This window comes from Thermomyces lanuginosus (genome assembly GCF_041956635.1).
Source record: "Thermomyces lanuginosus strain ATCC 200065 unplaced genomic scaffold VTN49scaffold_19, whole genome shotgun sequence".
Classification (NCBI taxonomy): Eukaryota; Fungi; Ascomycota; class Eurotiomycetes; order Eurotiales; family Trichocomaceae; genus Thermomyces; species Thermomyces lanuginosus.
The window spans coordinates 598,291-624,602 of record NW_027192353.1 but is presented as its reverse complement, the minus strand read 5'-3'; the positions used below and the strand labels follow the sequence as shown (position 1 = coordinate 624,602).

The 26,312-nt window shown below is 53.2% G+C and overlaps 13 protein-coding genes across 13 annotated transcripts; 6 read left to right on the top strand and 7 right to left on the bottom strand.

Annotated features, from left to right (window-relative positions):
• Positions 1–944: 944 nt before the first annotated feature.
• VTN49DRAFT_837 (uncharacterized protein) lies at positions 945–2,067 on the bottom strand (the record flags this gene model as incomplete). Its single annotated transcript, XM_069416502.1, has 4 exons — positions 945–1,239; positions 1,299–1,670; positions 1,769–1,976; positions 2,034–2,067. The coding sequence occupies 4 exons, from the start codon at positions 2,065–2,067 to the stop codon at positions 945–947; spliced, it is 909 nt and encodes a 302-aa protein (XP_069271197.1).
• An 844-nt stretch (positions 2,068–2,911) lies between these two features.
• VTN49DRAFT_836 (uncharacterized protein) lies at positions 2,912–3,711 on the top strand (the record flags this gene model as incomplete). Its single annotated transcript, XM_069416501.1, has 2 exons — positions 2,912–2,992; positions 3,052–3,711. 2 exons carry the CDS (start codon positions 2,912–2,914, stop codon positions 3,709–3,711), a joined length of 741 nt encoding a protein of 246 aa, XP_069271196.1.
• Positions 3,712–3,921: 210 nt separating this feature from the next.
• Positions 3,922–6,426, bottom strand: VTN49DRAFT_835 (uncharacterized protein; the record flags this gene model as incomplete). Its single annotated transcript, XM_069416500.1, has 1 exon — positions 3,922–6,426. One exon carries the CDS (start codon positions 6,424–6,426, stop codon positions 3,922–3,924), a length of 2,505 nt encoding a protein of 834 aa, XP_069271195.1.
• Positions 6,427–6,858: 432 nt separating this feature from the next.
• VTN49DRAFT_834 (uncharacterized protein) lies at positions 6,859–7,188 on the top strand (the record flags this gene model as incomplete). Its single annotated transcript, XM_069416499.1, has 1 exon — positions 6,859–7,188. One exon carries the CDS (start codon positions 6,859–6,861, stop codon positions 7,186–7,188), a length of 330 nt encoding a protein of 109 aa, XP_069271194.1.
• Positions 7,189–7,340: 152 nt separating this feature from the next.
• VTN49DRAFT_833 (uncharacterized protein) lies at positions 7,341–10,684 on the bottom strand (the record flags this gene model as incomplete). The annotated part of the gene is made up of 4 exons (XM_069416498.1): positions 7,341–7,392; positions 7,449–7,937; positions 7,989–9,015; positions 9,067–10,684. The coding sequence occupies 4 exons, from the start codon at positions 10,682–10,684 to the stop codon at positions 7,341–7,343; spliced, it is 3,186 nt and encodes a 1,061-aa protein (XP_069271193.1).
• A 360-nt stretch (positions 10,685–11,044) lies between these two features.
• Positions 11,045–11,530, bottom strand: VTN49DRAFT_832 (uncharacterized protein; the record flags this gene model as incomplete). Its single annotated transcript, XM_069416497.1, has 1 exon — positions 11,045–11,530. The coding sequence occupies one exon, from the start codon at positions 11,528–11,530 to the stop codon at positions 11,045–11,047; it is 486 nt and encodes a 161-aa protein (XP_069271192.1).
• Positions 11,531–11,651: 121 nt separating this feature from the next.
• Positions 11,652–13,183, bottom strand: VTN49DRAFT_831 (uncharacterized protein; the record flags this gene model as incomplete). The annotated part of the gene is made up of 4 exons (XM_069416496.1): positions 11,652–11,715; positions 11,772–12,787; positions 12,844–12,992; positions 13,072–13,183. The coding sequence occupies 4 exons, from the start codon at positions 13,181–13,183 to the stop codon at positions 11,652–11,654; spliced, it is 1,341 nt and encodes a 446-aa protein (XP_069271191.1).
• An 808-nt stretch (positions 13,184–13,991) lies between these two features.
• Positions 13,992–16,034, bottom strand: VTN49DRAFT_830 (uncharacterized protein; the record flags this gene model as incomplete). The annotated part of the gene is made up of 3 exons (XM_069416495.1): positions 13,992–14,723; positions 14,784–15,541; positions 15,605–16,034. 3 exons carry the CDS (start codon positions 16,032–16,034, stop codon positions 13,992–13,994), a joined length of 1,920 nt encoding a protein of 639 aa, XP_069271190.1.
• Positions 16,035–16,040: 6 nt separating this feature from the next.
• On the top strand, positions 16,041–16,421 carry VTN49DRAFT_829 (uncharacterized protein; the record flags this gene model as incomplete). The annotated part of the gene is made up of 1 exon (XM_069416493.1): positions 16,041–16,421. The coding sequence occupies one exon, from the start codon at positions 16,041–16,043 to the stop codon at positions 16,419–16,421; it is 381 nt and encodes a 126-aa protein (XP_069271189.1).
• A 1,662-nt stretch (positions 16,422–18,083) lies between these two features.
• Positions 18,084–18,410, top strand: VTN49DRAFT_828 (uncharacterized protein; the record flags this gene model as incomplete). Its single annotated transcript, XM_069416492.1, has 1 exon — positions 18,084–18,410. One exon carries the CDS (start codon positions 18,084–18,086, stop codon positions 18,408–18,410), a length of 327 nt encoding a protein of 108 aa, XP_069271188.1.
• Positions 18,411–18,917: 507 nt separating this feature from the next.
• Positions 18,918–19,594, top strand: VTN49DRAFT_827 (uncharacterized protein; the record flags this gene model as incomplete). Its single annotated transcript, XM_069416491.1, has 2 exons — positions 18,918–19,307; positions 19,370–19,594. 2 exons carry the CDS (start codon positions 18,918–18,920, stop codon positions 19,592–19,594), a joined length of 615 nt encoding a protein of 204 aa, XP_069271187.1.
• Positions 19,595–21,410: 1,816 nt separating this feature from the next.
• Positions 21,411–22,291, bottom strand: VTN49DRAFT_826 (uncharacterized protein; the record flags this gene model as incomplete). Its single annotated transcript, XM_069416490.1, has 2 exons — positions 21,411–22,173; positions 22,236–22,291. The coding sequence occupies 2 exons, from the start codon at positions 22,289–22,291 to the stop codon at positions 21,411–21,413; spliced, it is 819 nt and encodes a 272-aa protein (XP_069271186.1).
• A 925-nt stretch (positions 22,292–23,216) lies between these two features.
• Positions 23,217–26,228, top strand: VTN49DRAFT_825 (uncharacterized protein; the record flags this gene model as incomplete). The annotated part of the gene is made up of 3 exons (XM_069416489.1): positions 23,217–24,024; positions 24,074–26,007; positions 26,070–26,228. The coding sequence occupies 3 exons, from the start codon at positions 23,217–23,219 to the stop codon at positions 26,226–26,228; spliced, it is 2,901 nt and encodes a 966-aa protein (XP_069271185.1).
• Between the last annotated feature and the right edge of the window lie 84 nt (positions 26,229–26,312).

The following is a 26,312-nucleotide window of genomic DNA, read 5'->3' as shown; positions in this document are numbered from 1 at the left end:
CTGTAGTTTTATCAATATGTACGGGACCTTTCAGAGATACATGATAATGTTTCAATATTTGTCTATCCATTGCTGTATGACACTGGTGATTCAACATGGGAAACTGGTATACCGACGATCATTGATCGAAAGAGGTGAATTTACCATGGACGGTTTTTGATCGTTTTGAATTCCCAGTGGTGATTAGAACAATGGCATATCATTCGACGGTAAATATCACATTTGATTACTAATACATCACCGATTAATGACTAGTATTTTCCTAGGATAATTCGGTAACATTACCATTCTTTTACCATTTTTTGATATCCTGAAAGGCACCTATGTACCTCTCAGGATTAAGCACTGCTATATTAAGGCCTAGTACCTGCTTAGGAAGGGGCGGGCAACTTTTGCCAGAAAGTTATGCAATATTCTGCAAGCGACCATACTATACTACCTCTAGGTACGTGTTGCATGGCCTGACCTGCATCTCATGAAACCAATGTAAGGCATCTTTGGAATGCGGGTGCTCCTTCGTGGCCACGACAGGCTAGAATAAAGGGCCATTACATTGTTGACAGGAGAAGGGAGATAAATTTGCCCCCGGCGTCAAGATTCGAACTCCGGTCCTCACCTCCGTGAGCATGGATCAATTTTCATCTTGGTTGTCGCAGAGAACTCTGGCTAGCTAAAGCTGACTGTTTCCAGCCAATCACATCGCGAAATACAAAAGTCATGATGAAAACACTTGTATGAAGTACTGCACTTGCGCACACAACTCCCTTAACTCAAACTCTGCAATTAAAAGATGGTCTCATAAGTAGCTTGATAGAAGAATAAGTACAATTTCTGTCATTAAAAATTGCCGGATTGACAAAATGTTACATAAGCAGGTCAATGCCGGCAGGAGAGGAAGGTAGAGGGTATGTAGATAGGTAGGTAGATGGTATTATACATGGCAATCAGGAAGGCGTCGACCCAGCGTTCTCCTGTTCCTGTAAATGCTTTTCTCGTTCTCTCAACCATTCACTCGGACGACGGCCGGGGATCCAGTACTGTCTCTCGTCCGGCTTCCACGAGTCGCCGCGCGCTTTGGCGATCTTGAGTCTGCCACCCCAGGGCCCGACCTTTCCGTCGAGGGCTTCAATGGCCCGGCTGGCTTCTTCGCTGCTGGCAAAGTCCACAAACAGGTAGTGGCGGTCACCAGGAAGGTCGCGCTTTTCCTTAGGCGGGGGGATGATCTTGCTGATGGCCTCGCTGCATACTGTGAGCAAGGAATTGTCGGAAAAAGTGCGAAGGGTAGGTAATGAACATACATTTGAAATCCAGAGAAGAATTGATTGATCTTCGCGTCAATGGCGGCTTGATTGAACAGCTTCGGAAGGCCCCCGACGTACAGCCGACGGCCCTGCGCGCTGTAGCCCTTGAAGTGCTGCTCGGCGTCGGTGCGGGTCCAGCGGTCGAATGTGAACGACGCCCTGGTGGCCAGCCCTCTCGCGCCGTTATTCGCCGACGAGCGCGGTGACTTGGGCGGCACTCCGGGCCGGATCTTGACGGGTCTGCCAAGCAGGTCTACGCCGTTGAGCTCGCGCATGGCGCGGTCTGCCTGTTCCTTGGTCTCCATGTCCACGAAACAGTACGACGGGTTGCGGCTAGTGAAGGGGTCGACGGAGAAGTCCATGCGCACGCTCAAGATACACGATCAGCGACGACATGCTCACCGAGAATTGACAAAAACACATGCTCAAAGCGAGAAATGCTGGGTAGAGGGCTAGCTTAGGCATACATCCTGTACTGATCGGGAGGGAACAGTCCCTCAACATCCTCTCTGCGAGCGACGTAGGGCAGGTTCCCCACGTAGAGTCGCCGACCTTCCGCGAAGGCGTCCTGCGAGTTCCCGGAAGGAACCGCATCCGGCATGTTTCGCTCGCCCTTGACACGCCAGTTGGGGGAGTTCAAAGCTCGGCTCGCGCGGGCCGAGTGATCCGTTCGACCTGGGCATGGAACCATTAGTACTCAACTCACAATATCGAATATTCCGTACCGCATACTCCACTTGGGAGGCTCTCGTTGCTCGCTGGACATCGCTGTGGTCTGATAATAACTGAGTTGTGTGAATCCAGACTCTGGGAGTCACGGGATCTAAGTATTTTACATCATCGAAACAAAGAAGCGGGCTGAAAATACCAAAAGCTCAAAGTCATTAGGGTTAGGGTTACAGTAGGCCAGTGCTACGTCTAGAGTTGATGACGACTTTGATCGTTCTAGAACTTCAATATAGCGGTCAGGAAAGGGTATAGACAAAAAAATAGACGAAATAACGCACAATAAATCCGATAAAAACCAGTACAGATGGATTATCAACACCAGACCTGTCCTCTTCCCCCAAAACGAGAATCCAGTACTACCTAACCCTAAAACTATCACCATAGCGCCGTATGGCATCTCATCCCCGTCAAAGAACTTCGCCATTCGCACATACATATTGGACCCTCCAGTCCATGAACAGCAAAATGGATGAAGCAGATAGAAAGCTGCATGCCCAAACCAGACACTCACTCCTCTCACACCTCAAACGCCCTCTCCTTTCCCTGACAAAACAGTGAATATGAACATTCAGTGTAGAACCTGCCACATCTAGCAAGGGGGAAAACTTGCTCCTGCACACAATCTTTTGTTTCTCGCTTGTTGAACTCAAGTAAAAATAAAAATAAAAATAAAAAAAGCTTACAAGCTTGAGCCACGGTGCAGTTTGAGAGGGAGAAAGAAAAAGACAATCAGCATTCTCGGGCAGAGCGAAAATGCCACCGTTCACCCCGGTGAACAAGGTATTGTCTCTTCACTCTTATGCCGAGTTCCGGAAGGAAGACCATGTGCTGATCAGCGGGGTCAGATTATAAACAAAGTGGAGGGTGTGGGTGCGAATGAGATGAAGCTCGCGTCTGTCAACGGCGCCGGCGGGACCGCTGTTGCGGCCGTGGCACACAAGGATACTGAGAACAATGACGTTGTGCGTCACTTCGCCGAGAAAGCCCGAACCAGCTGACCACCACGTTTCATCACGAGCAGTCCATCATCGACAACGAGGCGGGGACTGGAGCCGAGAAGGGTTATGACAGCGACGACCAGATGCTCACCGACACTCTGTCCCCCTCTTCTGACGAAGCTTCGCAGCCTCTGATCACAGCAGACGACGAAGATGAAGATGGAGAGAATGACGACGCCAAGGAACCAGAAGATCTCGCCGAAACATTCACAGAAGACGGCGAAGACAGTTCTTCCTCCATTTCTGATGGAGATTCGTCAACTCTTTCCCCATCTCCCGTGGTCACAAAGCATGCCAGGCGCGAGCCTCAAACAACCACACCCATCCTGAATATTGACGATCTGACCGACGCAGAAAGATTGCTGCTTCTTCTGTGTGAGGAAAACGTGCCATTCAGTGAGATCGCCATCATCCTAGCGTCCAGGATGGGTGTGTACACGCCGCCGAGCGCCTTGCGGGCCAAATGCCTCCGACTCCTTGTGCTTTTGGGGTGGACTACCGCTGAGGAGGCTTGCGGTGGGAATGTGTCGATCGGTCAGCCCCAGGGCCGCAGGACCAAAAAGGCGACTCGGAGGAAAGGCAAAGGTCGTAGAAAGCGTTGCCAGGGCAAGACGGAGCGCAGGATCGAAACTGAAGACAGTGGGAATGATGCCGATGTGGAGTCGAATGGTGGCTTCTCGTGAGATGAACATTGATTGATTGCATGGTGTCCGACCTCGTACAGTGTTTCGAAAATGATCAAGACATGCTACACGCGAGAAGTCAACAAAATATACATGGTTATGAAATCCACACCACGTACCAGACGAACGAGATCAGAATGAACCAGTCATGAAAAGAAAAAAGAAAAAAAAAAAATTTATCATACATAGGTGGTATCGTTAATCTCCCATCTACGACATACTCCCTTCATCACTCGACGACCGTCCCGACCATCGCTTCTCTGTACTCGTCGCGTCGTCGCTAGTGGTGGTAGCAGTACTACTACTGTTCCTCTTGGTGGCTGGGGTCATCGTGGGCGGCCGGATCTTAGTACCGACGAACCCGCGCCGGTCGCGCCCTGTACGGCCACGGCCCAGCCAGTTGTGTTTCAGGGCCTTGTTGAGTGTCTCGATGCGCTCCTGTGCCTCGTCGCCACTTTGCACGCTGGCCAGCACGCTGAAACACTGCAGCATGCGGCCGACCGTATCCGTGACCACGTGCGACGAGTCCGCCAGGTTCGCCTGGTAGTGCGCCCGTTGGGATGGTGACGCAACAGACTGGAAGAAGAGTTGATCCGTGTTGGATGACGTGTTGGATGTAGCTCGGCTGCGTGTTGCAGCGCTTGTCGAGTCTGATGAATAGCTGCCCGCAACTGTTGCCGAGGCGTTGTTTAGCGATGATTGCGAATTGAAGCTACCGTGGGTTGGATCCAGCGACGCCGCAGTGCCTGGACGGCCCGCGCTGCTGCCGCTGTGCGACGCGTTCAGAGCGTTCACAGACGCGTTAATGTTCTCCAGGCTGAGCCGTGAAAAGATCGCCTTGAGACTGTCGTAGCGTGGTAGGATCACCGAATCACGGAATTCCACCAGAACGATTGTTCGCACATCCAGCGCATCTCCAGCCGACGCATCCGGAGAGTCGCAGTTGGGAATCCCGCCCCAGAATTCGCGCGCTTCCCGGGCAGTCATGATCGACCCCCGACCCTTGAACTCCAGGTCTAGTGGTAGGAACACAGCCTGCATGAACGGCAGCACGGTGCCAAAGACCAGCATCCAGATCTGAACCAGATGCGGTGCCAGCTTCTCATCAGGCACGCCGCTGAGACTGTGGCTGAGTGACGAGAACCCTGTGCGGAGCAAGTCGCGAAGGTCCTCTACCACCACGGACGCCACCCGTTTCTGAAAACAGCGTTGGATGTGAATCACAACCAGCTTGTTCAAATCCTCAACGGCGTAACGCACATCGCCGCCATCAAACACTACCAACAGCTTAGCCTTGAGGAAGTCCCACACATCCTCGGCCGTCATGTTGTTCAGACCGAACCCTTGCAACGTTTCCTTGATCGCCGCGTCACCGCCGTGCAGCACACTCCCGCCGCAGCTACCGAGCGACGACGGCTGGCCGCCGGCCGTCGGATCGGTCCCGTCGAGTTCTCTGCCGAAATCCAGCCCGGCCGCCAGAGCCTTCTCCTCGCGCTTCTTTTCTCGAAGTGCGCGGCCGCCATGCAGCAGATCCAGTCCGCTGACAGACTTTGCAAATGGAGATGCGGAGGGCGCCGGGGAGGACGGTGTGAAACTGTACAGCGACTGCGGCGCGTTTGGATCCAGGGGTTTCGAGTTTGACGAAGCCGACGACAACGGCAGATTGTAGTGGTCATCCTTCAGTTTCAGCTTTTGCCGAGACAGAAAATGATGCTTGTGCTTCTCCTTGTCTTTCTCCTTCTCCTTTTCCTTGTCCTTGTCCTTGTCCTTTTCGGAGCGATCTGCCGGTACGACGGTTGTCGCAGACGCATTGGAGAGATTGTACATGGACGAATTACTCGAATCTGTTAGGTTCGTCGTTGATGCGCTAACGATGCGTGACAGTCCACTCGATGTGCCAAAGCCGAGCTTACTTGGCGACGGTATAGCTTTATCCTTGTCCTTTCCGGAAGAGTCCTTATCCCGCGAGATACCAACATGTTTCGGCTTAGAAAAGAGCTTCTTTTTGGATTTTTCCTTTTCCGACTTTTGCTTGTGTTGGTGATGGTCGCTTTGGTCGCTGCTCGGTGTTGACGACTTGGGAAAGACAAGGTTCGCTGCTGTAGTTGCTGCCTGCGTGTTTCCACCCACTAGTCCGTTCTGGTATACGCGCTCCGCAGCCGGCTGCTGCAATGAAGGTGGAGAGTCCTGAGTGCTCCCTTTACGGGACCTGTGGGTGCTGTCATCGCTCGCCTGCGAGCGATGTCGCGACGACTGTTGCTGTTGCTGACTCTGCATAGCGGCCTGGGCGGCGATTTGCGATGCTGTCAAGGCCGCCATGGCAGCTGCACCAACCGCGCTTCCGTGATCGGGAAGGCCCGTCGTCGGAAGAAACGGCTCAAAGAATCCCTGCGAGTGGTGCCGCGCACGGTGTCTAGCTGAAGATTCCGATGCTATACGGGGCGATGAGTGAACGTTGGGCGAATTGTGAACATTGGCATCACCATGAGCTGCTGCTGCGGCAGCTGCTCTTCGGGGACTGCCCGAGGGCCGGATCGAAGACGGAGACAGCGTGGCGTTATTGCGTTGAGCTGCGTTGGAGGAAGACGAAGCGTCCGAAGAAGCAGTCGGAGGGGCCCTGGGTCGAGAGGAAGAGACCGATACATCACTATCGGATGAGCCGCGCCGGTGGTCGGGCTCTGCGGTGCGGCCCACCGGCGTTGGAGGAGGATTCATTGACGCGAATCAGTACCCTAGTGCGGAGTAAGGAGGCTGCCAGGATTTAAACAAACATGCATGATAGCGGTCAGCCTCGTGCCGGATAATAAAGCGTTTGAGATTAATTACGCCATGCTTTTGATTCCACAAAATGTCCGCAGAGTCGAGACGCGATCGGACCGATCAACTCAACAGTAGCGTCAGTAGTAGCGATCGTATCGTGGAGCGTATCGAATGTTGAGCTGGAGTCACTCCCCGCGAATTGAACTGGCGGGCTGAGCCACTATGCTGTTTAGGGTTAGCCAAGCTCAACCCTTGCTTAGTCATATTCTGTCCCTTGCATTAGGTAATCAGCTCCCCTCTTCCACGATTTTGTTTCCCCTCTTGTCGCACGTTGACAGCGTTTGACAAGGGACGTTGATTCTCAGCGAAGAGTGAGAGAGAGACACAATGGCATCACAACCGACTTTATCGGCGGCCTACAAATCCCCAAATCCACCACACTCCCACACCTTCCACCAGCCACTGTCCACTCCACTCCCCACACAGCAGAATGGAGATTCTGTCTCCTCAGTCGCCGCCAAAACGGCCTACCTGTCTGACTTGCGCGCGTCGGTGACCAAATTGCAAGCGGAGATCAACAGCTTTTTGACAGAGCGGATGGAAGAGGACAAAAAAATGGCCGAGGCACAAGGAGATGGAAAGGACGCTGCGCAGCGAGAGCGGGAGAGGAAAGAGGAGGAAAACTACGGGGAGGAGAATGTTGACGAGGACGCTTAATTGGCAGCTGAGGAGACAATCGGGAAAATTGATGACTTGATTCTCTCTAACTACCCCGGGGTATCATTACAAGACAGACGCCATGCCGGAAGTACAACCCATGCATCAATCAGCCATAACAAACCAATGGCAGTCGCGACAACGAGACAACTCTACGACGCCGAGGTCATGCGATTCGCACACCCAAAATGAACAACGCTATTACTATTCCCTGACGTCAGCAACGTGCACACACCCGAGAATCGAAAGAAATCACTTACTCCGGAAACACGCTAATCACGCTACCACCCAACCGCTTATGACAGACCCGACACACTCGCTCCTCGGAAACTGTCACATGGCGATTCCTCCCCCGCTGGCCAGCTGGAAGGCCCTCGCCGGCCAGCAGCTCAGCCTGCCTTCGGATATTCTGCACTTTTTGCAAGTTGGCGACCACGCGCGCCTCGTTGAGGATAGAGTTGGCCGCGCGCATGCGGCCGCGGAAGTAAAATTCGAGTTGTTGCACGGGGAGTGTCTCAGGAATCAGGTCTAGGGTGGAGCTGGCTGGTAGTCGCGATCCATGTTTGGCGAGGATTTCCAAGGCGGGACCATACTGCGGCTCCTGCCCGTGCGGGGGAGTTAAGTAGAGAGATAGCAGGGTCAGGTAGATAGGTGGCTTGGTCTCGTCGGCATCCGTGGGTGCGACCCGGCCAGCGGGACCAGCTTCGATGGGAACAGCGTCTTCGGTGACATGGACATGGTTGCAGTATCTACAAAGTTAGCAAATAAGAACAATCAAACTTGAGCAAAATGGCACGTACTCCTCCGCTTTGCGGTGATCACCCATCTTGAACACGTAGATCTCCAATGCCTGACGATGCTTCCCCATCTTGCTAAACGCAATGGCCCTGGCCTCGTAGAAGTCTGGATCGTCGCGAGGCAGCCGGTCCAGCATCTTCGCGGGTGAGTACTGCGAGCTCGACTTGAGAAACCCCTGAAACCGATTCTTGTAGGCGACAAAGGCGCCCTCGTCCTCGAACGGGTTCTGGCCGCTCTTGTGCGCCATCAGTCGGTCGAAGTAGAGCAAGAGCAACCGCTGATGCAGGTCCGGTGTCAGGTCATTTAATTCGTCAATGACATGCTCCAGATACCGGACGGCAAGGCGCGGATCGATACCCTGCAAGAAATCCGTCACGCGCTGCCGGGGTAGGGTCTCCGCGTTCTCCGTGTCCGCCAGGAAGATTTCCATCCCGAGATCCGGATCTGTGCGTAGAGGCCACTCGGCGAATTCGAGGATGAGGTCGATCGCATCCGGAGGGAGGTGCTGCAGGTAGGCAACGGTGCGGCCCGGTCCACGCAGGTGGGCGTCGGTATCGGGCTTCTGGTCGCCTTCGTTGTCACCCTCAGACGGAGGCGGCGCCTGTCCGAATTTCTGCAACAGTTCCAGTGCCCGTCTATGCATCTTCTTGCCAAAGTAGAAATCGATGAGTTCGTTGTGCCGGCCGGTCTCCTCCAACTTCTCCATAACCACGTCTGGGTCGCAGAAGTTGGCGATGCGGAACAATGAGCCGGCAAGGGATGGCGTGGCGTACATGTGCGCGCGGAAGAGCGTCGTGTCGACCAGCTTGGCGTTCTCTCGTAGACGTTCCTCGAACACAGAGTCTTCGGCGTCCTTGGACAGACCCAGCAGCATGCGAACCGAGTTCTCAAACTCATCCATGCCCCCGTTGGCATGTAGGGAACCTGGTTTCAAGGTGCCATCTGGGTGGATAAAGCGCTGAAAACGCCGACGCACGTCCGCCAAGTATCCCTGGAGCTCTCGCACGGCGTTTTTCAAATCTTTGCCTTCTAGACGAAGAGTCAGCTTGGGAGCTTCGAAGAGAAATGAACAGAACCTACCAAGTCGCTTGTCGGTTTGGATACTCTCCGTCGGCTTTCCGCGCATGCTTCCCGCTTCACTATTATCGTCGCTCTTTCCCCGAAGGAAAGAGGTGAGAGATGGCGCATAGGAGGCCGTTTTGTAGATGGTCGGAGACTCTTCCGCGGGAGGGGTAGTCTTCACGGCCTCCTCCTCACCATCGGCTGACTGATCTTCTTCGACAAACGACGACAAATCGCCTGCGATGATCTTTGGATACAGCTGTATTACGACCTCTGGAGGAGCACAGACCTCTGCAAAAAGATCCAACGCCTGGCGGTACCTGCGCGCGTTGAACAGCTGCTGCGCCTTCTGGAGCTGCGCTTCACGTAGTCGACCCGGCTTATTTGTCAATAGGACATCCTCGAGCATGCTGATCAGGCTGATCGCTTCATCCAGGTGGCCATTCTCGAGCAGCGAGTCAACCTGGTCGTCGTAGCTGAGGGTTTCCATCCTCCATATTGTGCGGTCGCTGGCGACAAGAAAGTCCTTCCCGGCATGAGCTAGACTGATATTTGGCTGCGGGATGTGCAGAATAGTAGCTGACGGAAGAGAGATCGACTGAACGCGGGACAGAGTGTCCGGGTTCCGCACCTCCAGGACGCCTTTCGATGAATCCTGGAGAGCCAGCAGATATGGATACGAGTACCCTAGCGCGTCCGGCGCCTGTGACCACTTGATCGGCTTTTTATTCAACGAGTTCCCCTCGCTATCAATGAAATGCGTGTCAAGGTCCCTGGCCAGCAGGACCTGTCCCTCGTTAAGCCTCGTAGCCAGCGGCTTGGGCCCCCCGCCCCCCATACCGATATAGCTCATACTGGCCACGCCCACGCCTCCGAGACGACTCGATTCGTGCCCGGTACCACCACCGATACTTCCGGGACCAACGATATCCTTACTCTCCATGCTCTGGATATCAACCAACACGTAATTCGAGCTCAACCCCGCGACTAACTTCGTCCCGGAAACCCAGGTCAGCGTCTTGACACCGCTGACGAGCGTAATCTCGGCGGTATCTGGACTGAGCTCCATATCCTGCCACGTCCAGAGCATAATCTTCCGCTTAACAGCGACGGCAAGCCGGGAGACAATCGAGGGCACACCCGTATCCGGATCATTAACGATATTCGACGTCACCGCGAAGGACGTCGCGCCTTTCGTCCGCGTTAGCTGCTCCTGCAGCTCGTAGGTCTGCAGGTCATGGATCGACACGTAGCCGCCGGACAGGGACACCAGCAACTTCGCCTCCTTAATCACAGCCAATTGCTCAATCTTGTAGCGGGAGAATCGTTCCAGCTCGCGGAGGAGGTCGGTCGGTTTCGGCGGTGTCTTCGGCACGTTGTCATTACTCTGCTCTCCCGTTCCATTCTGGCTCTCCTCTCCCGTTGTCGGCGGGGGTGTTGTTCGTTGTTGGTCGCCATTCTCATGAACAGCCTCGTTAATTCGATACACCCTCAAATTCCCATTATTCAATCCAACCAGTAACCGGTCGCCGGTCGCCAGAATCGACTCAATCTTGGACTTATCACGCGGCTTGAACTCGACGAGCGGCCGCGGTTTGAAGGCGGCAAGCATGTCATTCCCAGAACAAGAATCCATTTTCGCTGCTTCGACTCGGATTTGCTTTCTAATAATCTAGGACGGCATCTTTGCGCCGCCTTTTTCCCCGCTCGTTTGTTATGGTCATGGGGAGGCGGGTGACTTTCATCTGACACCGCCAACGCTGCTCAAGGACCCGAGTCTATGGCTGGCGTGCCTGTATTGATCTGCCTGGTCAGAGCATCCGATTGGCTAACTGCTGGATGTTGATGAGTCATCTAAAAGATGACATAATCATCTGCAAGCCTCTTTCCTGATTAGGCAGTTTTCGTTTCCATACCCTACGTTTCCTTGCCGAGGACGAAACCAGTGTGGAATCATGAGAAGCCCATGGCCAATCTTCAGTCTATAGCATCGTATTCAGATGATAGATACACTTTTGATCATGTTTGACATCATCTGTACCGGACCAACCGTCACAGTATGTGCGCATCCTATGATACATATCAAATGCAGCAGCACAGCCAGCCATGCATATGCATAACTCGTAGTTTTAAGTTCTTCAGCGAGCCAACATCTCATCGAATCGTTAGAACAAAACTCAAAAATCCGACCGCAAGCCTGCCTCCGTAGGTGTTCAATATACAGGTAAAATGTGCGCTTTGCCCGAAGAGCCGAAAGGGGATTAGATGGACGGGCCAACGATAGCCCACTGGATCTGAAACCCGGTCCTTCTGCGAACGGGTTGTGAAATGTCAGGCATACATGCCTTGGAGATTCTTCATTGACGTCATGTTTTGTGCTCACGCAATCCGCTCGGCATGCTGAGAGCACTCTCGACGTCGCCCACCTGCTTTCGCTCAGAAACCTCTCTGCTGCGCACTTTCCCGCGCAGCGCTTGGACATTCATCGGCGTCAATCCTTGGGATGGCCGTGGTGCTGGAGGTTCTGGAGGTTCTGGATAGATCGGGTGGAGTCGGTGGAAGGTATTGAATCGCGGACGGCCATCCCTCATGACTGGCGATAGTCAATGTAAAGGTTCTGAACTTGATGATAATCGGTTGAGGTGAAGGTAGACGTCGGTGCCGTAGCTAACATGACACAGAGGTTAGTCAAAGAATATGAAGATATGTGACGAAAGACATACCCTTCCATGCTGATCAGCTTGAGGTCGCCTCCAAAGTACCGCGCATACAGGCGGCTGATCGGCAAACCATAGCCGAACCCGGCCATCGGCGCCTTGAAATCACTCTTGTCAAAGTCCGGATCCAGACTCGGCGTTTGATCCACAGTCGTGTACATGTAAGTCCACACCAACGGAATCGAAGAGCGAGGAATGCCACCGCCTTCATCAGAGATCTTAATGGTGATGTCCTCGCGGCCCTCGGCGACAATCACCTTGATCGGGGGAAACTCCTCTTTCTCGGCGCCGTGTGTTTCAACAACCGCGCGCAGGGAGTTCTTCAGAGTTTCGAAGAGCATGTGCGAGAGGTGACCAGGAACATACATGAAGTGCAGATCAGGCTTACAGATCAACTGGACCTTGGGGGCTTCGAACAGGCCATAGTGGTCTTCACACACGAATCGGGCATTCTCAATCGCCTCGAGCGCGACCTCTCGGACATTTGTCTTGGTGCAGATGATCCCAACATAGTTCGGGTGATGTGTATGTGTTTGCTCGGTAAGCGCTATGTGTTGCCCAATCAACATCCGTATCCCAATTCTTGACATATAGAACCGGTCGAGAAACGCCTGGATGGTGGAGTCAATCTGCAGCCGTTGCCGCTTGCGCTTGTACTCCAAGATGCCTTGAGCGACGGTGGTGACCACACCATCGTGCCGGCGCTTGATGTGCTTCAGAGTCTGTGCGAACCGCTGATTATAGGCATCCAGCTCTGGCGGCCAATCACCGCCGTCGTCCGCTGGGACAAAGTACCGTCTCGTTGCAGCTCCTCTTGATCTGAGCCCGTTTCCGTTCGAGAGCGAGCCATTTGGTCCCTCGCTGAAGGATGGAGGCGCGGATCGATATTGGCCTTCCTTCACGCTCGGATTCCAAGTGGTTTCGCTAAGGATTTTTGACTCGCCTCCGTTGGTGCGACTACACCGCAAGAGGCGCTCTTTCACTTCTTGACTCAGATTGGGCCTGGGCACATTTATGATCTCCTGCATGAGGTAAGATCAGTCCTTCTACGTTTTCATTCAGCTCCAACCGCACGAACCTCAAATGACTGCATGTACCAATCTCGAACCCTCTTGATCGAGGGCATCTCATTGAGTCCGTCAGGCAGCTCGTTGAGCTCCTGTACGCGATGCGCGAGACGGATCGGAAGTTCCTCGGAAAGGAACTGGGAGGCACGGAACAGGGTCCCTATAATCGGCACAGTCAACCCCTCTATTCTCTATTCTGGCACATCGAGCTCCCCCGCGCAGCCAGCCAGCTTACATACCTGGCGACGGTTGCTCACCGAACTGGACCATCTGTCTCAAGGAGACTCCCGTTGCAGGGAAGCTGGCATAATGCCGGATGGTCTCCAGAAGCTTCTCCGATGCCTTCCACATGGTATGATCGAGCTTGGTGGTGGTCGCCGAAGAAGATGTCTGCGGGCCGGAGCGGCCTCGGAAGCTTTCAATGGCAGAACCGTCTGTCTTCTCTGGAACTGCAACAGCCGATGAACTCGGATCTGGCCAGAACCCCAGACATTCGCCTGATTAATATAAAAATAATAATGGCGTTGTGAGGAGAATCGGAGGAATACGGCGGGAGGACAATTGAGCTTGCGGGAAGGGTTGGAGCTTGCGGGCTAGAATGCGGAGTAGTACCGAGGTCGAACGACTGCCGGCCAGCAATTTTGATGAGGGAACCGTGGAAGAAAGAGGCCGTAATCAGCAGACAGCAGACTTTCAGGTGAAAATTTTCCCAGGCCGAGGATGACTTATATCATCCGATCAGCAGTACTATTTGAACTCCTTCGGCAAGCTTGGAGCTGACTCATACTGGGCTTCATTTCTTCGGTTCCTCCCCAAACTGGTTTTCTCCATGACTCCGGTTCCCCGCTTCGGCCGGCTTTGGATCACGTGCTTCTCCGATCGGCCGCCATCGTTGCCGAATCCAGATCCTCACGATCCTCCGGAAAAAGAAGAATTCGCCAGGAAGAAACTCCCCGAAATTTGTATTCCATAAGAGACTATATATACAGAGCGGTACAAGTCCATGGATACCGTTTCGCATGCAATGCAAGGTGTAGTATGGACAATGAATCAAGACTCATGTAGCGGCCGTAACTCCGAGGCTCATGTCTTCTTGCAGATCAAAAGAAACCCGAAAAACCAGAAAACCACCGAATAAATAACTAAAGTGATAATAATATCATAACATCCCAACATCCCGACGCCAAGGGTCCATCTCCATGCCCTCCCAGGTATCGTCCCATTCATACAGAACCTCCGGTTGGACCTTTTGTCGCAGGATGTACCGTTTGATGAAGTACGGGATCTGCCGTAGGCCCCATTTGGCATGGAACCGGGTCGGCACAGAAAAAACCTGGTCGAGTTCCTCGAGGGTTTTCCCTTTGGTCTCCGGCATGAACATCAGGATCAACCACCAGCCCACGACATTCCATGCGCCGTACCACGCCAGGCCGCCAGTGGTCGTAAACGTCGCGCTGAGCGACGGCCATGTGATGGCGAGGAGGAAGTTGAAAAGCCACGTTGTGGCCGTGGCTAAGGACATGCCGTAGCTTCGGACGTAGAGTGGATATGCCTCGGCGGAGTAGGTGAAGGGCACCGGCCCTTCACCGGGCGAATAGGCGATACCGAAGAGGAAGATACCCAAGGCGATGCAGCCTATTCGCGCGCTGTAGTGTTCCTCTGGGATGTAGAAGCTGAAGCCGGTAAAGAACATGGATATTGCCATCCATGGAAATGTTGATAATAAGAGGTTGCGCCGACCAAAGGTATCAATTGTGTAGACGGCCGGAATGGCAAATAGCCAGTTGATGACACCAAAGCCGAGCGACGAAGCAAAGGCCGAGATGGGCGAAAAGTCGGCCTCCAGGAAGATTTCAGAGGAATAGTAAGCGATGATATTGACGCCGCAGAACTGCACGCAATTTGTGAGCGGGTCGGGCACAGGCATCATGCAAGGGGACAGAAGGCTAACCTGTTGCAAGAACATGACGATTTCCGAGGCGACCAATGCACGCCGATTGCGCGGTACGGTAATCAATTCGATAATCTTTGGCTGTCCCAGCTTCATGGACATTTCAGCCTCAAGCAGAGTATGGATATAAAACACGTCTCGGGCGGCCTGCAATTTCGTATTCCGCAGTCGGCACATGGAATGGTACGCCTTGTCATACAATCCTTTGCTCATGTACCAGCGCGGTGATTCCGGACACGAAAATACCACGAGACACACGAAGATGGCCGGGATCATGGCCGACGCCATCATCAGCCGCCAGTTCAAGCCGACGATACCCGGCGGATCGACGACTCGGAAGAAGGCCAGGTCAGCGGCATAGCCGACCATGATGCCAAACGCGGTCCACATTTGCCACTGCATGACCAAGGCACCACGGATTGCCGGGGGCGCTGTCTCGGCCGCGTAGATGGGCACGGTGGCCGACTTCGGGCCGATACCGAACCCCAGGGCAAACCGGGCAATAAACATGTGCCACCATGTGTTGACAAAGCCCTGCCACAGACAGGCCAGCGTCGAGATGACACAGGTAATGAAGATGGTTCCTCTCCGGCCAAACCAGTGGTTGAATGGAATGGTCAGCCAGCAACCGGCCACGGCGCAGCAGAGATACGGGGCCGAGTTAAGCAAGCCGTGCAGCCATGTCGAGCGCGGATCGGTCCCGTCGATGCCGAACTGATACTTGTACAAAACTTGCGCGCCGTTGACGACCGTTTCATCTGTGCAAGCCAAATCAGATTCACGCCCTCAGGCCCAACCTGAAATATGAGCAGAAGACTTACCCATGCCTTGGACAGCAGCACACATTGAGCAAATAACAATCACCACATACATCAGTGCCGGTTGCGACCATCGATTCGTGAACTCCTTGCGCAGTGCCTCCATTTCCTCTTTCGTCAACAGATTTTCTACCTCAGCAAACTTCTCCGGCGCCTGCGCCAGGACGGCGCCAATCTCGAAGGCGCGGATGTCGACTTCATCACCCATCTGGTGAGTGATACTGAAGCGCAAGCCCAGCTTGCGCAGCTCATCCTGGGAGTACCCCTGCAGTGGATTGGCGAGCTTTGCATTGAGGTTCTGCCGGGCCCGCTCAGCGGCGGTCATATATGATCGGCGAGGCATTTGGTAGTATGGTTTGCTGCCGGCGTACTCGATGGCCTCCTCCATTGGAGTTGACGACTGTGAACCGTTGTAGGAGCTTGTCTTGTGCATGCCGAAATGAAGACTATTGCCGCATTGCGTTCCGGGATCGTCGGGAAGGGGGGGAAAGGTGCGTTGGTTGCTTCACGACTCCATGCAGCGATGCAAACTCGATCCCAGCGGATTACTCTGCTCTTCCGGCGCACGAGTTCCAGCGATCTCGAGGGTGCGACTCAACACTCAAGTCCCGAATCACCAATTCACTTTCCGGATCGGGAAGCCGTCGGGACGCAAGCAGAGTCCGTTCTTCAGTTCCATACCAAAGCGTTGGGTCTTTGCGTGTTGACAGGTCTTGGACCGAATAGAAGAATAAGAGGACTGATTCCCAGCCCGCGCGTCGAAACAGTCAACGAAAAGGAGTCACCCCCCGACGGCAGACGAGCTGTGGCCGGGAATTAATAAAAGCGCAACCACCGCGAGATTCACCACGAACCGTTCGCGCGCAAGAAATAAATCAATCATTCATCCAAAGTAGGCTACAGGGCTACAGGTGTTTTCTATATTAAAAGAAGATTTTTCCGGAGCCCCAGTCTCCTCCAGAGCGGCTCAGGGCTCAGCCGACACAACCGGTTGGGTGTGGGCGTGGAGTGACCAACCCATGTGTCGAGTGAGAACGAGTGGAAGCGGAATGACATTGACCCATCTATCATCGCCACTCTGGCGCTGGCTAGTAGCTTGGGGGAGGGCACTAAGGCCGAGCCTTGACGGGGACAGGGAGGGGGACCGAATCATGACTTGTTGCCCATTCGCTGCCGAGAAGAAAAAGGGCCACGCGATAGGGCGACGGACTCGGGTTTTTGGAGAGCGAGCGGGCAGCCCACGTATCTACGGTTAATAAGTTCCGCTGGGGGCGGAAATCCGACCCAGAGCATCGGACGGTTTAGTTCTTTGACCCCTCTACCTACGGTCGGTGCCGGGTATTGTTCCAAACTTCTGTTCAGGCAACCGGTGTGTGTCGAGGGGCGAACGATTCCGGGCATCCTCTGGCACGAACCCCCGGTCAAAGAAGCGGTCAAAACGATCCGTCTGGACGGTGCCAACATGGGAGGGACACTGGTCCATTACGATACATGCTCCCAAGGGCGAAAGCTAAGGATCGGTAATTTATTTGTGTATCAGGATGACCGCGCTAGTTCTGATTGGGGTTGGGGTCATGTCATGCACACAGTTCCTCTTGGCAGCAGGGACTTGCCGCTTTGGTACTGCCGAGGGCCCCCGTTCAAGTCGTTACATCGTTTGTTGACAGGACCGAATTGAGGTCATTGATTGCCCAATTCGACCTTCCTCTCACATCAGATGATTGATTCAAAACATCGAACTCGGCGTAAAGCGTATTCCAAAAACGAGAAAAAGTGATCTCCCGCATTTCACTCTTGACCGGAAACATGTTTTTCTCAGCACTTTCCCCCAATTGACACGAGGCGTGCCCCGAAGAGCTCCGTCCTCAAACTTTCCAATGGTCCAGTCCCGCAATCACGTGGAACCCCCAGATACGAAAGGGAAAATCAAACCTTGCAACGCCTTGAAAGGACTCTGATTGGTCGGTGGAAGAATTCGAAGGATTTTTGGCGACTTTCCAGAAAACATCCCGATTTGTGCGCCTCCTGCGTGATCAACCGTCGGGCCACGCATATCGGATGCAGAGCGGACTGTGCGGGTGCAGCTGTTGTGGATGACGTTGGACGTTCACGTCAACCTGATGAGGGGGAAATACGAGTTGTTGAAGTTTATCATCATGGCGATGACTCGGGACTACCAGTTGACGGACCATGTCACTCCTTTCTTCTAGAAACTACAGGATGGCTGGGATCATCATGAGGCTCACATTGTCAATGTCGAACGCTACCGAAATGGGGTCTGTTGATGGAACCCATATTTGCCCAGTGGATACTAGATACAAGCTTGGCTTCCCTCATTTCGAAGCCAATGCAACTCATCCAACACTTGGCTAAAGTCAAAATTACTCGGAGTTTGTCAGCTCATGAGGCTTTGCCGTCGGACGCCCGATCTCAAAAAGAGGCCGTGAATCTTTCGATCGACCGACGGTTCTAGGTCCTCACTATGCAGCAGCTGCTGCGCGTTGATAGGAATGATGATGAATACGAGTTACATACAAAGCACGAGATGGCAATTGCAATGACGACTTGCAGTCGGCATGATGATTCGGATTCCTCTGTAGTGTACACAGTATCCAGCAACCAACATCTCATCTCTTCCCCAGACGCACTGAACTTTACTACGAAACAAGCCCTCAATTGCGGGGACCCCAACGTTCCAGAAACACCGTCAAAAAGTCGACAAGCCACCAACGTGAACTCCCCAACAGAGACTGTTTCGGACGTCGGAATTGACAGAAATGGGCGGACCCTGTGTCGGTATCGGGGATGAGAGGATCCATAGAGTCAAAGAGTCAGTGTCGTGCCCCTAGGGACAGTGACCGCAGTTGCCACCCAAGAATTTCTCCACAAAGATGTTGAGCCGTTGAGTTCATTGAACTTTTATCTTGAATTGGCCTTTGCTCTTCGGACACGGTGCACCTTAAGCGGCAGCCGCCTAGGACTCCTGTTAGGAATCGTGGAAAAAATGCATGATTCACCTTAGCACGGACATACCACGCAGCATTGAGATCGTGCTGAAAGCGGTTGGGCCCTTCACCAAATTTGGTGATCATTGGCTAGAGCCGTTGATCATTTCTCACAAGTACTCGGCGATACCTTTCCTTGACATCCGAAAAAGATTCCTGCTGAATCCCAGGCCTGAGAGACCCGGAATGCCGAGATGATCATCGGCAACCCGACATAGGATCTATAGGTACAGAGAGCGGGAAGATCGAGGTTCACTAGGTTCCGTCCCGACCATTCCGTACGTCCCCGGATGATTAGACGGCTTTGTACGATGCCAGATACCCAGCCCGGTGGATCTCAACAGCCACCAACATCCAGCTATCATATCATCATGGAGAATAATCGGGTGCTAGGATGGATGCTAACTGCGGGAATGGGGAAGCCAACGGAGCCTTCGAGATCCTTCGGCATGTGGCGCTGCCCAACGATGCCCGATTGCCCGAGGAACCGAGCAACTGCCGACTGCTGTCTATCGGTGGCCGGTAGGCCCCCCAGGGAATATAAAAGGAAAGGGTTACTCCTCGAAGGAGACTCCCTTGGGTCCGTCCATGGCCGGACGACCCTTAGCGGTAGTGAGAAAGGCGAGTGGTCTGTAGAAAAAGTCCCGAAGCAGCCAGATAATGTACAACACTCCCAAAATATAGAGATAAGACATGATCCTGTACGTAGAAGATCGCCAAGTGACCCGACGGGTGAGAGGGCGGCCATAGGGGCCCTCAATAGGGCCGCGGCGCTGCATCTGACCAGATGATGAGCCCCGACCGTTTGGCAGGGAGTGTGGATGCTCAGGGCTGGAGTCTACCAGCGAGGGATCGCTTTGGGGTGGTGGTGGACGACGATGCCACATGGTGGCGTTCTCGATTCTTCGAGATTTGGTCGACAAGGAACGAATGTACCGGGGTCCGGTTTGCGATTTGCGACCCTACACGATCTTCGTCGATTCAATAGCAGGAGGACCAGGGAGTCGGTGGTCTTTTTCCTGACGACCGATCTCTTCCGTGCCCAGAGTCTGGGGTCCAAGAGTCGTCTGGGCGCTGGCGACAGCCAATGATACACGCAAAAGCCGACACTCTCACAGAGTGACAATGCTGAATGAGTCGCCTAATGGAAGGAATTCAGAGCGGATGGACGCGGAAACATAAGAAGCAATAGAGACAGATATTTGAGGCATTGAAACGAAAGTTGTTCATGGGCAGAGGGGGTGTCCAGGGTATTTCTCCTGGCACGCCTAAAATCCTTGAAGCTAGCGAGAACGCGGCGGGGAAGGGGGGGAAAAAAAGAAAAAAGGGCCCCAGCTAGTCTAACCGGCAAAGCGATTGGGCTGCACGCCGAAGCTGTCGTCGCAACGAGATGGGATTCTGCTGGTTTTTGGGTACGGGATATACGAGAGTGTAGTTACGAGACTGGCGTTGCTGCACGGTAGTAGGATTCCAGCTGATCTATTCCATCAACAGGCGATTGCGTATCTCCTCTCAGCTTGATTTTAACGATGATGTTGTCGATTCTGAAGGATCGATGAATCATGGAGTACCAGTAACTTGCCCTCGAAAATTTTTTGAATAAATATTAAATTTCACGTGCGGAAGAAACGGTTCGGCGCCGGTTTGACCGAAGCCATGACCGAATCAGGGTCAATGCTTTATAACATCCACTTTGGCTGGAGATGATTGGCAAATATGACAGCTTTAACACACTGAACCCTGGACGATCCGCCGATGGACTTTGTCTACGACTGGCGAATCGTCCATCAACGTCAATTTCAGTGGGCGCTTTTTTAGCCTGGAAACATCCACAGCCGCTCTAGATCCGTCTCATCCCTCATTCGTCGAGGACTTCAGTGGACTGGAAATTGTTTCCGATCGAACTTCATCAGGGGCTTCTTGAACGGCTGTTAAACGCATAGCTTACATGGGTACGGGAGATTAACTACCGTTCTGGAGTTAGACGTGGCTTGAATAAGCTCCGGAGTTCGCGTTGGCTCCGAAAGAGGCCATCCCCAAGTCTTCTTTATGGACCAGAGAGAACCGCTGAACAAAGGATGCAGAACGATTCCGTGGTACGAATTGCGCGGTAAACAACTTGAAGCTAACATTTGACATCGCATGTAAAGAATGATAAAAGGGATCTCGTTTCCCCGTTTTTCCGCGCCACGTTGCACTTTTTATCGCCTTTGTCTTGTTTGCCAGATGGGACAGGGATGCCAGGGATGAGACGGCCGTCACTAATGCGTGGGCCAGACCATTTGTTGGAATGATTAATATGTATTTGGAAGCTTGCTTAGTCTATGTTCTACTCACGACAGGCTACGGAATACAGCTACGAAGTAGTTACTCGGCAATTGAGAAAAAAAAAAATTGCGGGAACGACATGGGAAAAGTTAGCCGACATAAGTTCTGTGTAGGCTGAGACCTTGATGATTTTATTTATTTAAGCTTCTTGGACTTCAGCCTCCGGGACGACATGGAGGCACTCACGACGCCAGATAAAGCTTGGCGATGTGAAAGAATACTTGGCGATAAACAAAACGCCCAGGAACAAGGAATGGAACGCATGGACACATCAAGGATGAAAAAACGGGAGGATTCGAGTCCTTTAGACACAGCCAGCGAGGACAAACCAATCAGACAGCAGTTGGACATGTAATCTCACAATTCCACATGCGGCCGAGAACATACCTCGGCCTTGAGACGCGTGAGCGAGGTCATCATATGACTTGTCCTGTGGCTGCGGAATGGAATGGAATGAGCGGTGTAACTGAAAAATGTCATGTCTTTGGCGACGGATGAAAGAACTGAGAGATCTTTTGCTGCCGAGCATCATGCGATGCACTTCCAATGCCTCCGCCAGTTCGGCGAAGATGCCGCAGATGGGCTGTGTTATTAATGGCCAAGACAGTCAATGTCCAGGCCGCCAAAGACGGTGGGATACTTGCTGGAGTTAGTGATACTGGTCGTTCGATCAGGAGCTCCATGAAACCGGTATTTGACCAGAAAGGTTTGACAACTACCGACGTCCCAGACGTCCGGTTGCTCTTCCCCTCAACACCAACTTTTATATTTTCTGGCCGGAAATGCGCCGCGATGCATTCCCATAGAACAGAAAGAAACACACCATGCGAGACTACCGCAACAGTCTCGTCCGCATCCCCCATCATCAAGGGTCGGAGGTACTCCTCCACAAAAGCGTTTGCCCGCACCCTCATGGACTCAGCCGTCTCCGGCTCACCGCGAAACACGCTCGTCGCGGCATTCATCGACGACGAGCTCTCCCGAGACCGGACAGCTCTATGCCACGAGACTCCCTCCAATGCGCCGAAGCTCCTCTCGCGCAGATACGGCGTCTCGATGGGCGACGAGATCTGCTCATTGTTTGCTTCCGAACAGAGTCCCGCGGCGGTGATCCGAGCTCGGCTGAGGTCCGAAGAGAAGACGTGGGTAAAGCGAATGCCCGAAGCGGCAAAGTACTTAGCTAGGTGCTGAATCTGTAGCATGCCATGGTTTGTCAAGGGAGAATCGGTGGTGCCAGCCCTGTTGTGGGGGAAGGTTAAACAAAAAGGCAATTCCGATAATAACGAAGTGAAAGGATATACCATATCTGTCCGACATTATGGACAGTTTCAGCATGGCGAATGAGAAACAGCTTCATGCTGAAGGGTCATGATGATCATCATATCGTCGAAAGTCGTCTCATGACGGGATTTCACGAGTTCTACGGAGTACAGGAGATAGGTAAATGATGGTGAATGTTGAGATTGGCCTCAGGCTCAAAAACAAATGCCAAGCTTAAGTAATTACTATTTATGGTTTAATGCTCGGTCGCTTCCAAACTTTTCCTAATTCAGCTAGTGTAAGAATTTGGTCCCACAATTCCACAAAGCTTGGATTGCTATGTGGCTTGTGCAGTCACTCTCCGCATCTCATTGGTCAGTCTCCACCCCCGGTCGATCAGCCTTGGCGTAATCGATTATGTAATCTGTTCGTTTGCTGAGCAGCCTCAGCTCATACAAGAATCGGCAGCAGTGGACAAGGGAGCAAACAAGAGCAGTTCTCGAGGTGTTCACGAAAGAGAATTACTTGGTCATCAATCGGCATTTAATAGTGACACTATTTGGCCAGGCAGCGAGATCGAAAACGCGCTGTGACTTGCATGGATCCAGGCAGTCATAGTTAGCCTTACAGTTTCTTGAGTCACTTTTACTGGACAGCTGCAGGCGCCAATTGGCCTGGCCAGCTTTCAGCCCTGCTGGAATGCCACGATCGACAAGAGAATTTTTTAGCGAGCTGTCAAACAGTCGGTGAGTCAGTTCTTCGCTTTTCCTGGGTTCGATTTTCTGAACGTTAGAAAGGATCGATTTCGAATAGAGCTATTCCCATTGTTCTTTCTCCGCCTGCATACCATCGTCGATCACGGCCCGGGGTGAGGATTGTCTGGGTATCATTGGACTCTACATGGTGCAGTATTGATGAGTCTCGCCCCGAGAATAGACAGCATCCAGGACGATTCCAAGTCCTCAGTCGTCAGCTCTAGTCTGGATCATAGTCTCCAGCCCAGAGTCCGACGTGCAGACAACATGGAGGATCCGGGGACCCAGTCGCAGTCGACGGCTGCGACAACCCCGTCGACGACCGCAACCAATAGTTCGTCAACGACCCAGGCAGACGATGCCGGGGTTGCTGCGAACGGTGTCAATTCGACTCAGGATGCCAAGGCGACCACCGCCGCCACGTCCGAAGTAACTCCCGCTTCTAAGAAGAAGTGCGACCGCAAGAAGTCTGCTCAAAAGGAGAACAAGAGGAAGTCAAATAAAAAGAGTAGTAGAAGGCCGGTGGAGTCGTCATCGTCCTCGTCCTCGTCCTCGTCGTCGAGTGATGGAGAGAGCGCGTCGGCGGAGGAGTCGACAGACTCCCCGGAGGAAAGTGAGCTCACCTCTTCGTACGACAGCGAAGTCGACTCTACAAGCGAGGACGAGAAGAAGAAGCGCAAACGCGGCACCAAATCTAAGCAGCGGTTAAAGACAAAGAATCACCGTCGCTCCCGTCAGCGCGACGACTCTTCGGACGAGGAGTCGTCCGCGTCGAGTGACGAGAAGTCTTCTGATGACTCCAAGTCTCGAAAGGCTCACAAAAACCGCCGAGAAACAAAAACAAGCAAGAAGTCACGGTCTGAGACAGAAGATGACGATGAGGATGATGGAACAGACGAAGACAATACAATCCAGCGAGCGAAGCGGATTCTCAAGAAGAACCAGAGAAGCTCGCGTCGGCTGCTCAAACAGTTGGAAGATGATTCCAGGAGCAAGAAAAACAAAAAGAAGTCGAACAAGAGCAACAATAAAAAGAAGCGAGCATCGAAAATGGAGTTCAAGAGAGTCGATGAGGGTGAGTTTTACTTTTGTTTTTCTTGCAGAGAGGTACTGACCATGGAAAGTGTGGGACAATACGCTTCATCGGTACAAACTCCAGGAGACGGTCGACGATCACGATGCAGACGAATTTGAACAATATTTATTCACGGCGCGCCGGAAATTCGACTGGAGGAACAAATACCTAGAGACGGTTGTAGACATCAAGAGCAGGCCCCTTCGCGACGCATTAGCGGACGTTATGCACAACGTCAAAGGGGTCAGCCTGGTGACAGAAAAGCCTGAGGTTGATCCGAACCTGCTGTTCCTGTACCTGGAGGAATTCCGAGCATACATGAAGAAGCTCAAGAGAAAAGCTCGGACGGAGAAGAAATCCAAGGCGCGGAAGCAGGCGGCGACCAAGGCGGCGCATCTCAAGGTTCTGATCAAGTACCTGGATACCGACTACGCGGAGACAAAGAAGACGCTGTATCCGCTACTAGAGTCCAAGATGATCACATTTGATCTACTGTGGGCGCTTTTCAAGCCCAACACGATCGCGTACACGTCGACCTACGGGCACGCGGATGAGCCTCGGGCGTTCAAGATCGAGTACGCCACCAAGGAGAATTCCGTACTTAAGGGAGACTATTATGTGATCGAAGGCCGGTACCTGGAGTACGACGGTCGGTCGTTTGGCATGGGCGTAATGTCCGTCAACGTAGATAACTTCAAAGGCGCGCGCAAGATCACAAGCCTCAATTGCTACCCGATCCAGTACCACCCTGAGTCAGAACAACTGCAGCAGAAGCTCATCGAGCGGGGCAAGAAGTTTGTCTCACTACGAGGGATGAACTACCGGTTCCATAAGGGAATGGCGTTCTTCAAGAAGAAGCAAAACGTGATCAAGGTCAACGTGAATGGGCGAATAATGATCGACCCAGCCCTGCACCGACGGATCAACCCCAACTACCCAATCAGCACCGTGCGGCCCAAGGATGAGGACATAATCGAAGATTCGTCGCTCGATGAGCATGCGGAGAGCGATTGCTGCAGCGGCGGGGATAGCGGGTCCGCGGGCAGTGGCTGCGAGGAGGACGGCTGCGAGAGCTGGTCGAAGCACCGGCGGCGGTTCCGGGTGGTCAAGGACAAGGAAGGTAATCTGCGACTTGTTGAAATCGAAACCGACGAAGACGGCAACGAGATCATCCCGGAAGATATTGAGCCGTTAGAGGTTGAAGTCGACGGGGATGAAAAGACCGCAAACTGCACGGAGTTCAGCGAGGAGGAGCTGCTGATCTCCAGCCCGGTAGTGCTCGGGTTCGCATTCAGCGAGAAGCTCTGGCTGGAATTCAGCGTGTCCGGTGTCGCGGACATTGAGTGGGATGAAGGCGCCTTCGACTCGCTGGTGCTGCCGGACAACCAAAAGGCGATTGTCAAGGCGCTGGTGGAGTCGCACACGCACCACGCCGCGCACAACATTGACGACGTCATCCAGGGCAAGGGGAAGGGTTTGGTCGCTGTTCTGCACGGCCCACCCGGCACCGGCAAGACGCTTACAGCCGAAGGCGTCGCAGAACTTCTCAAGCGGCCGCTCTACATGGTCAGCGCCGGCGAGCTAGGCACCGACCCGCGTACGCTCGAAGGGGAACTGACCAAGATCCTTGACATCACGCACGCATGGGGCGCCGTCCTCTTACTCGACGAGGCGGATGTCTTCCTTGAGCAGCGTACCATTCAGGACGTGCACCGTAACGCGCTCGTCTCCATTTTCCTACGCTTGCTCGAGTACTTCCAGGGCATCCTCTTCCTGACTACGAACCGCGTCGAGACCTTCGACGACGCGTTCCAGTCGCGCATCCACATCGCCCTACGCTACCTCGAGCTCACCACTAAGGCCAAGCGTCGCGTTTGGAAGATGTTCCTCGATAAAGTCCGCGCTATCGACGGCGTCGAGACCGCCACGTTCACCGATAAAGATTATGACCAGTTAGCCAGGCATAATCTGAACGGGCGTCAAGTAAGCCTTTTTTTTTCCCCATCCTATCCTCTATCAGATCTGGTGACTAACATGAGCTTAAGATCAAAAACTCCGTCCGAACAGCCCAGGCTCTCGCTATCAGCGAGAAAACCCCCCTGTCAATGGACCACATCAAGCGCGTCCTCGACGTTGCAGAGACCTTTGAGCAGGATCTCAAGGGTGGGCCGGGCTTCCTTGATGCGATGCGCAGCTATACCTAATTGATCCTTTTCCCGCTTTCTTTCATTTTCATTTCCTTAGGTGGTTTCTTCACTCGCGTGTCTTGATTTCTAGTTCTTTTTTTT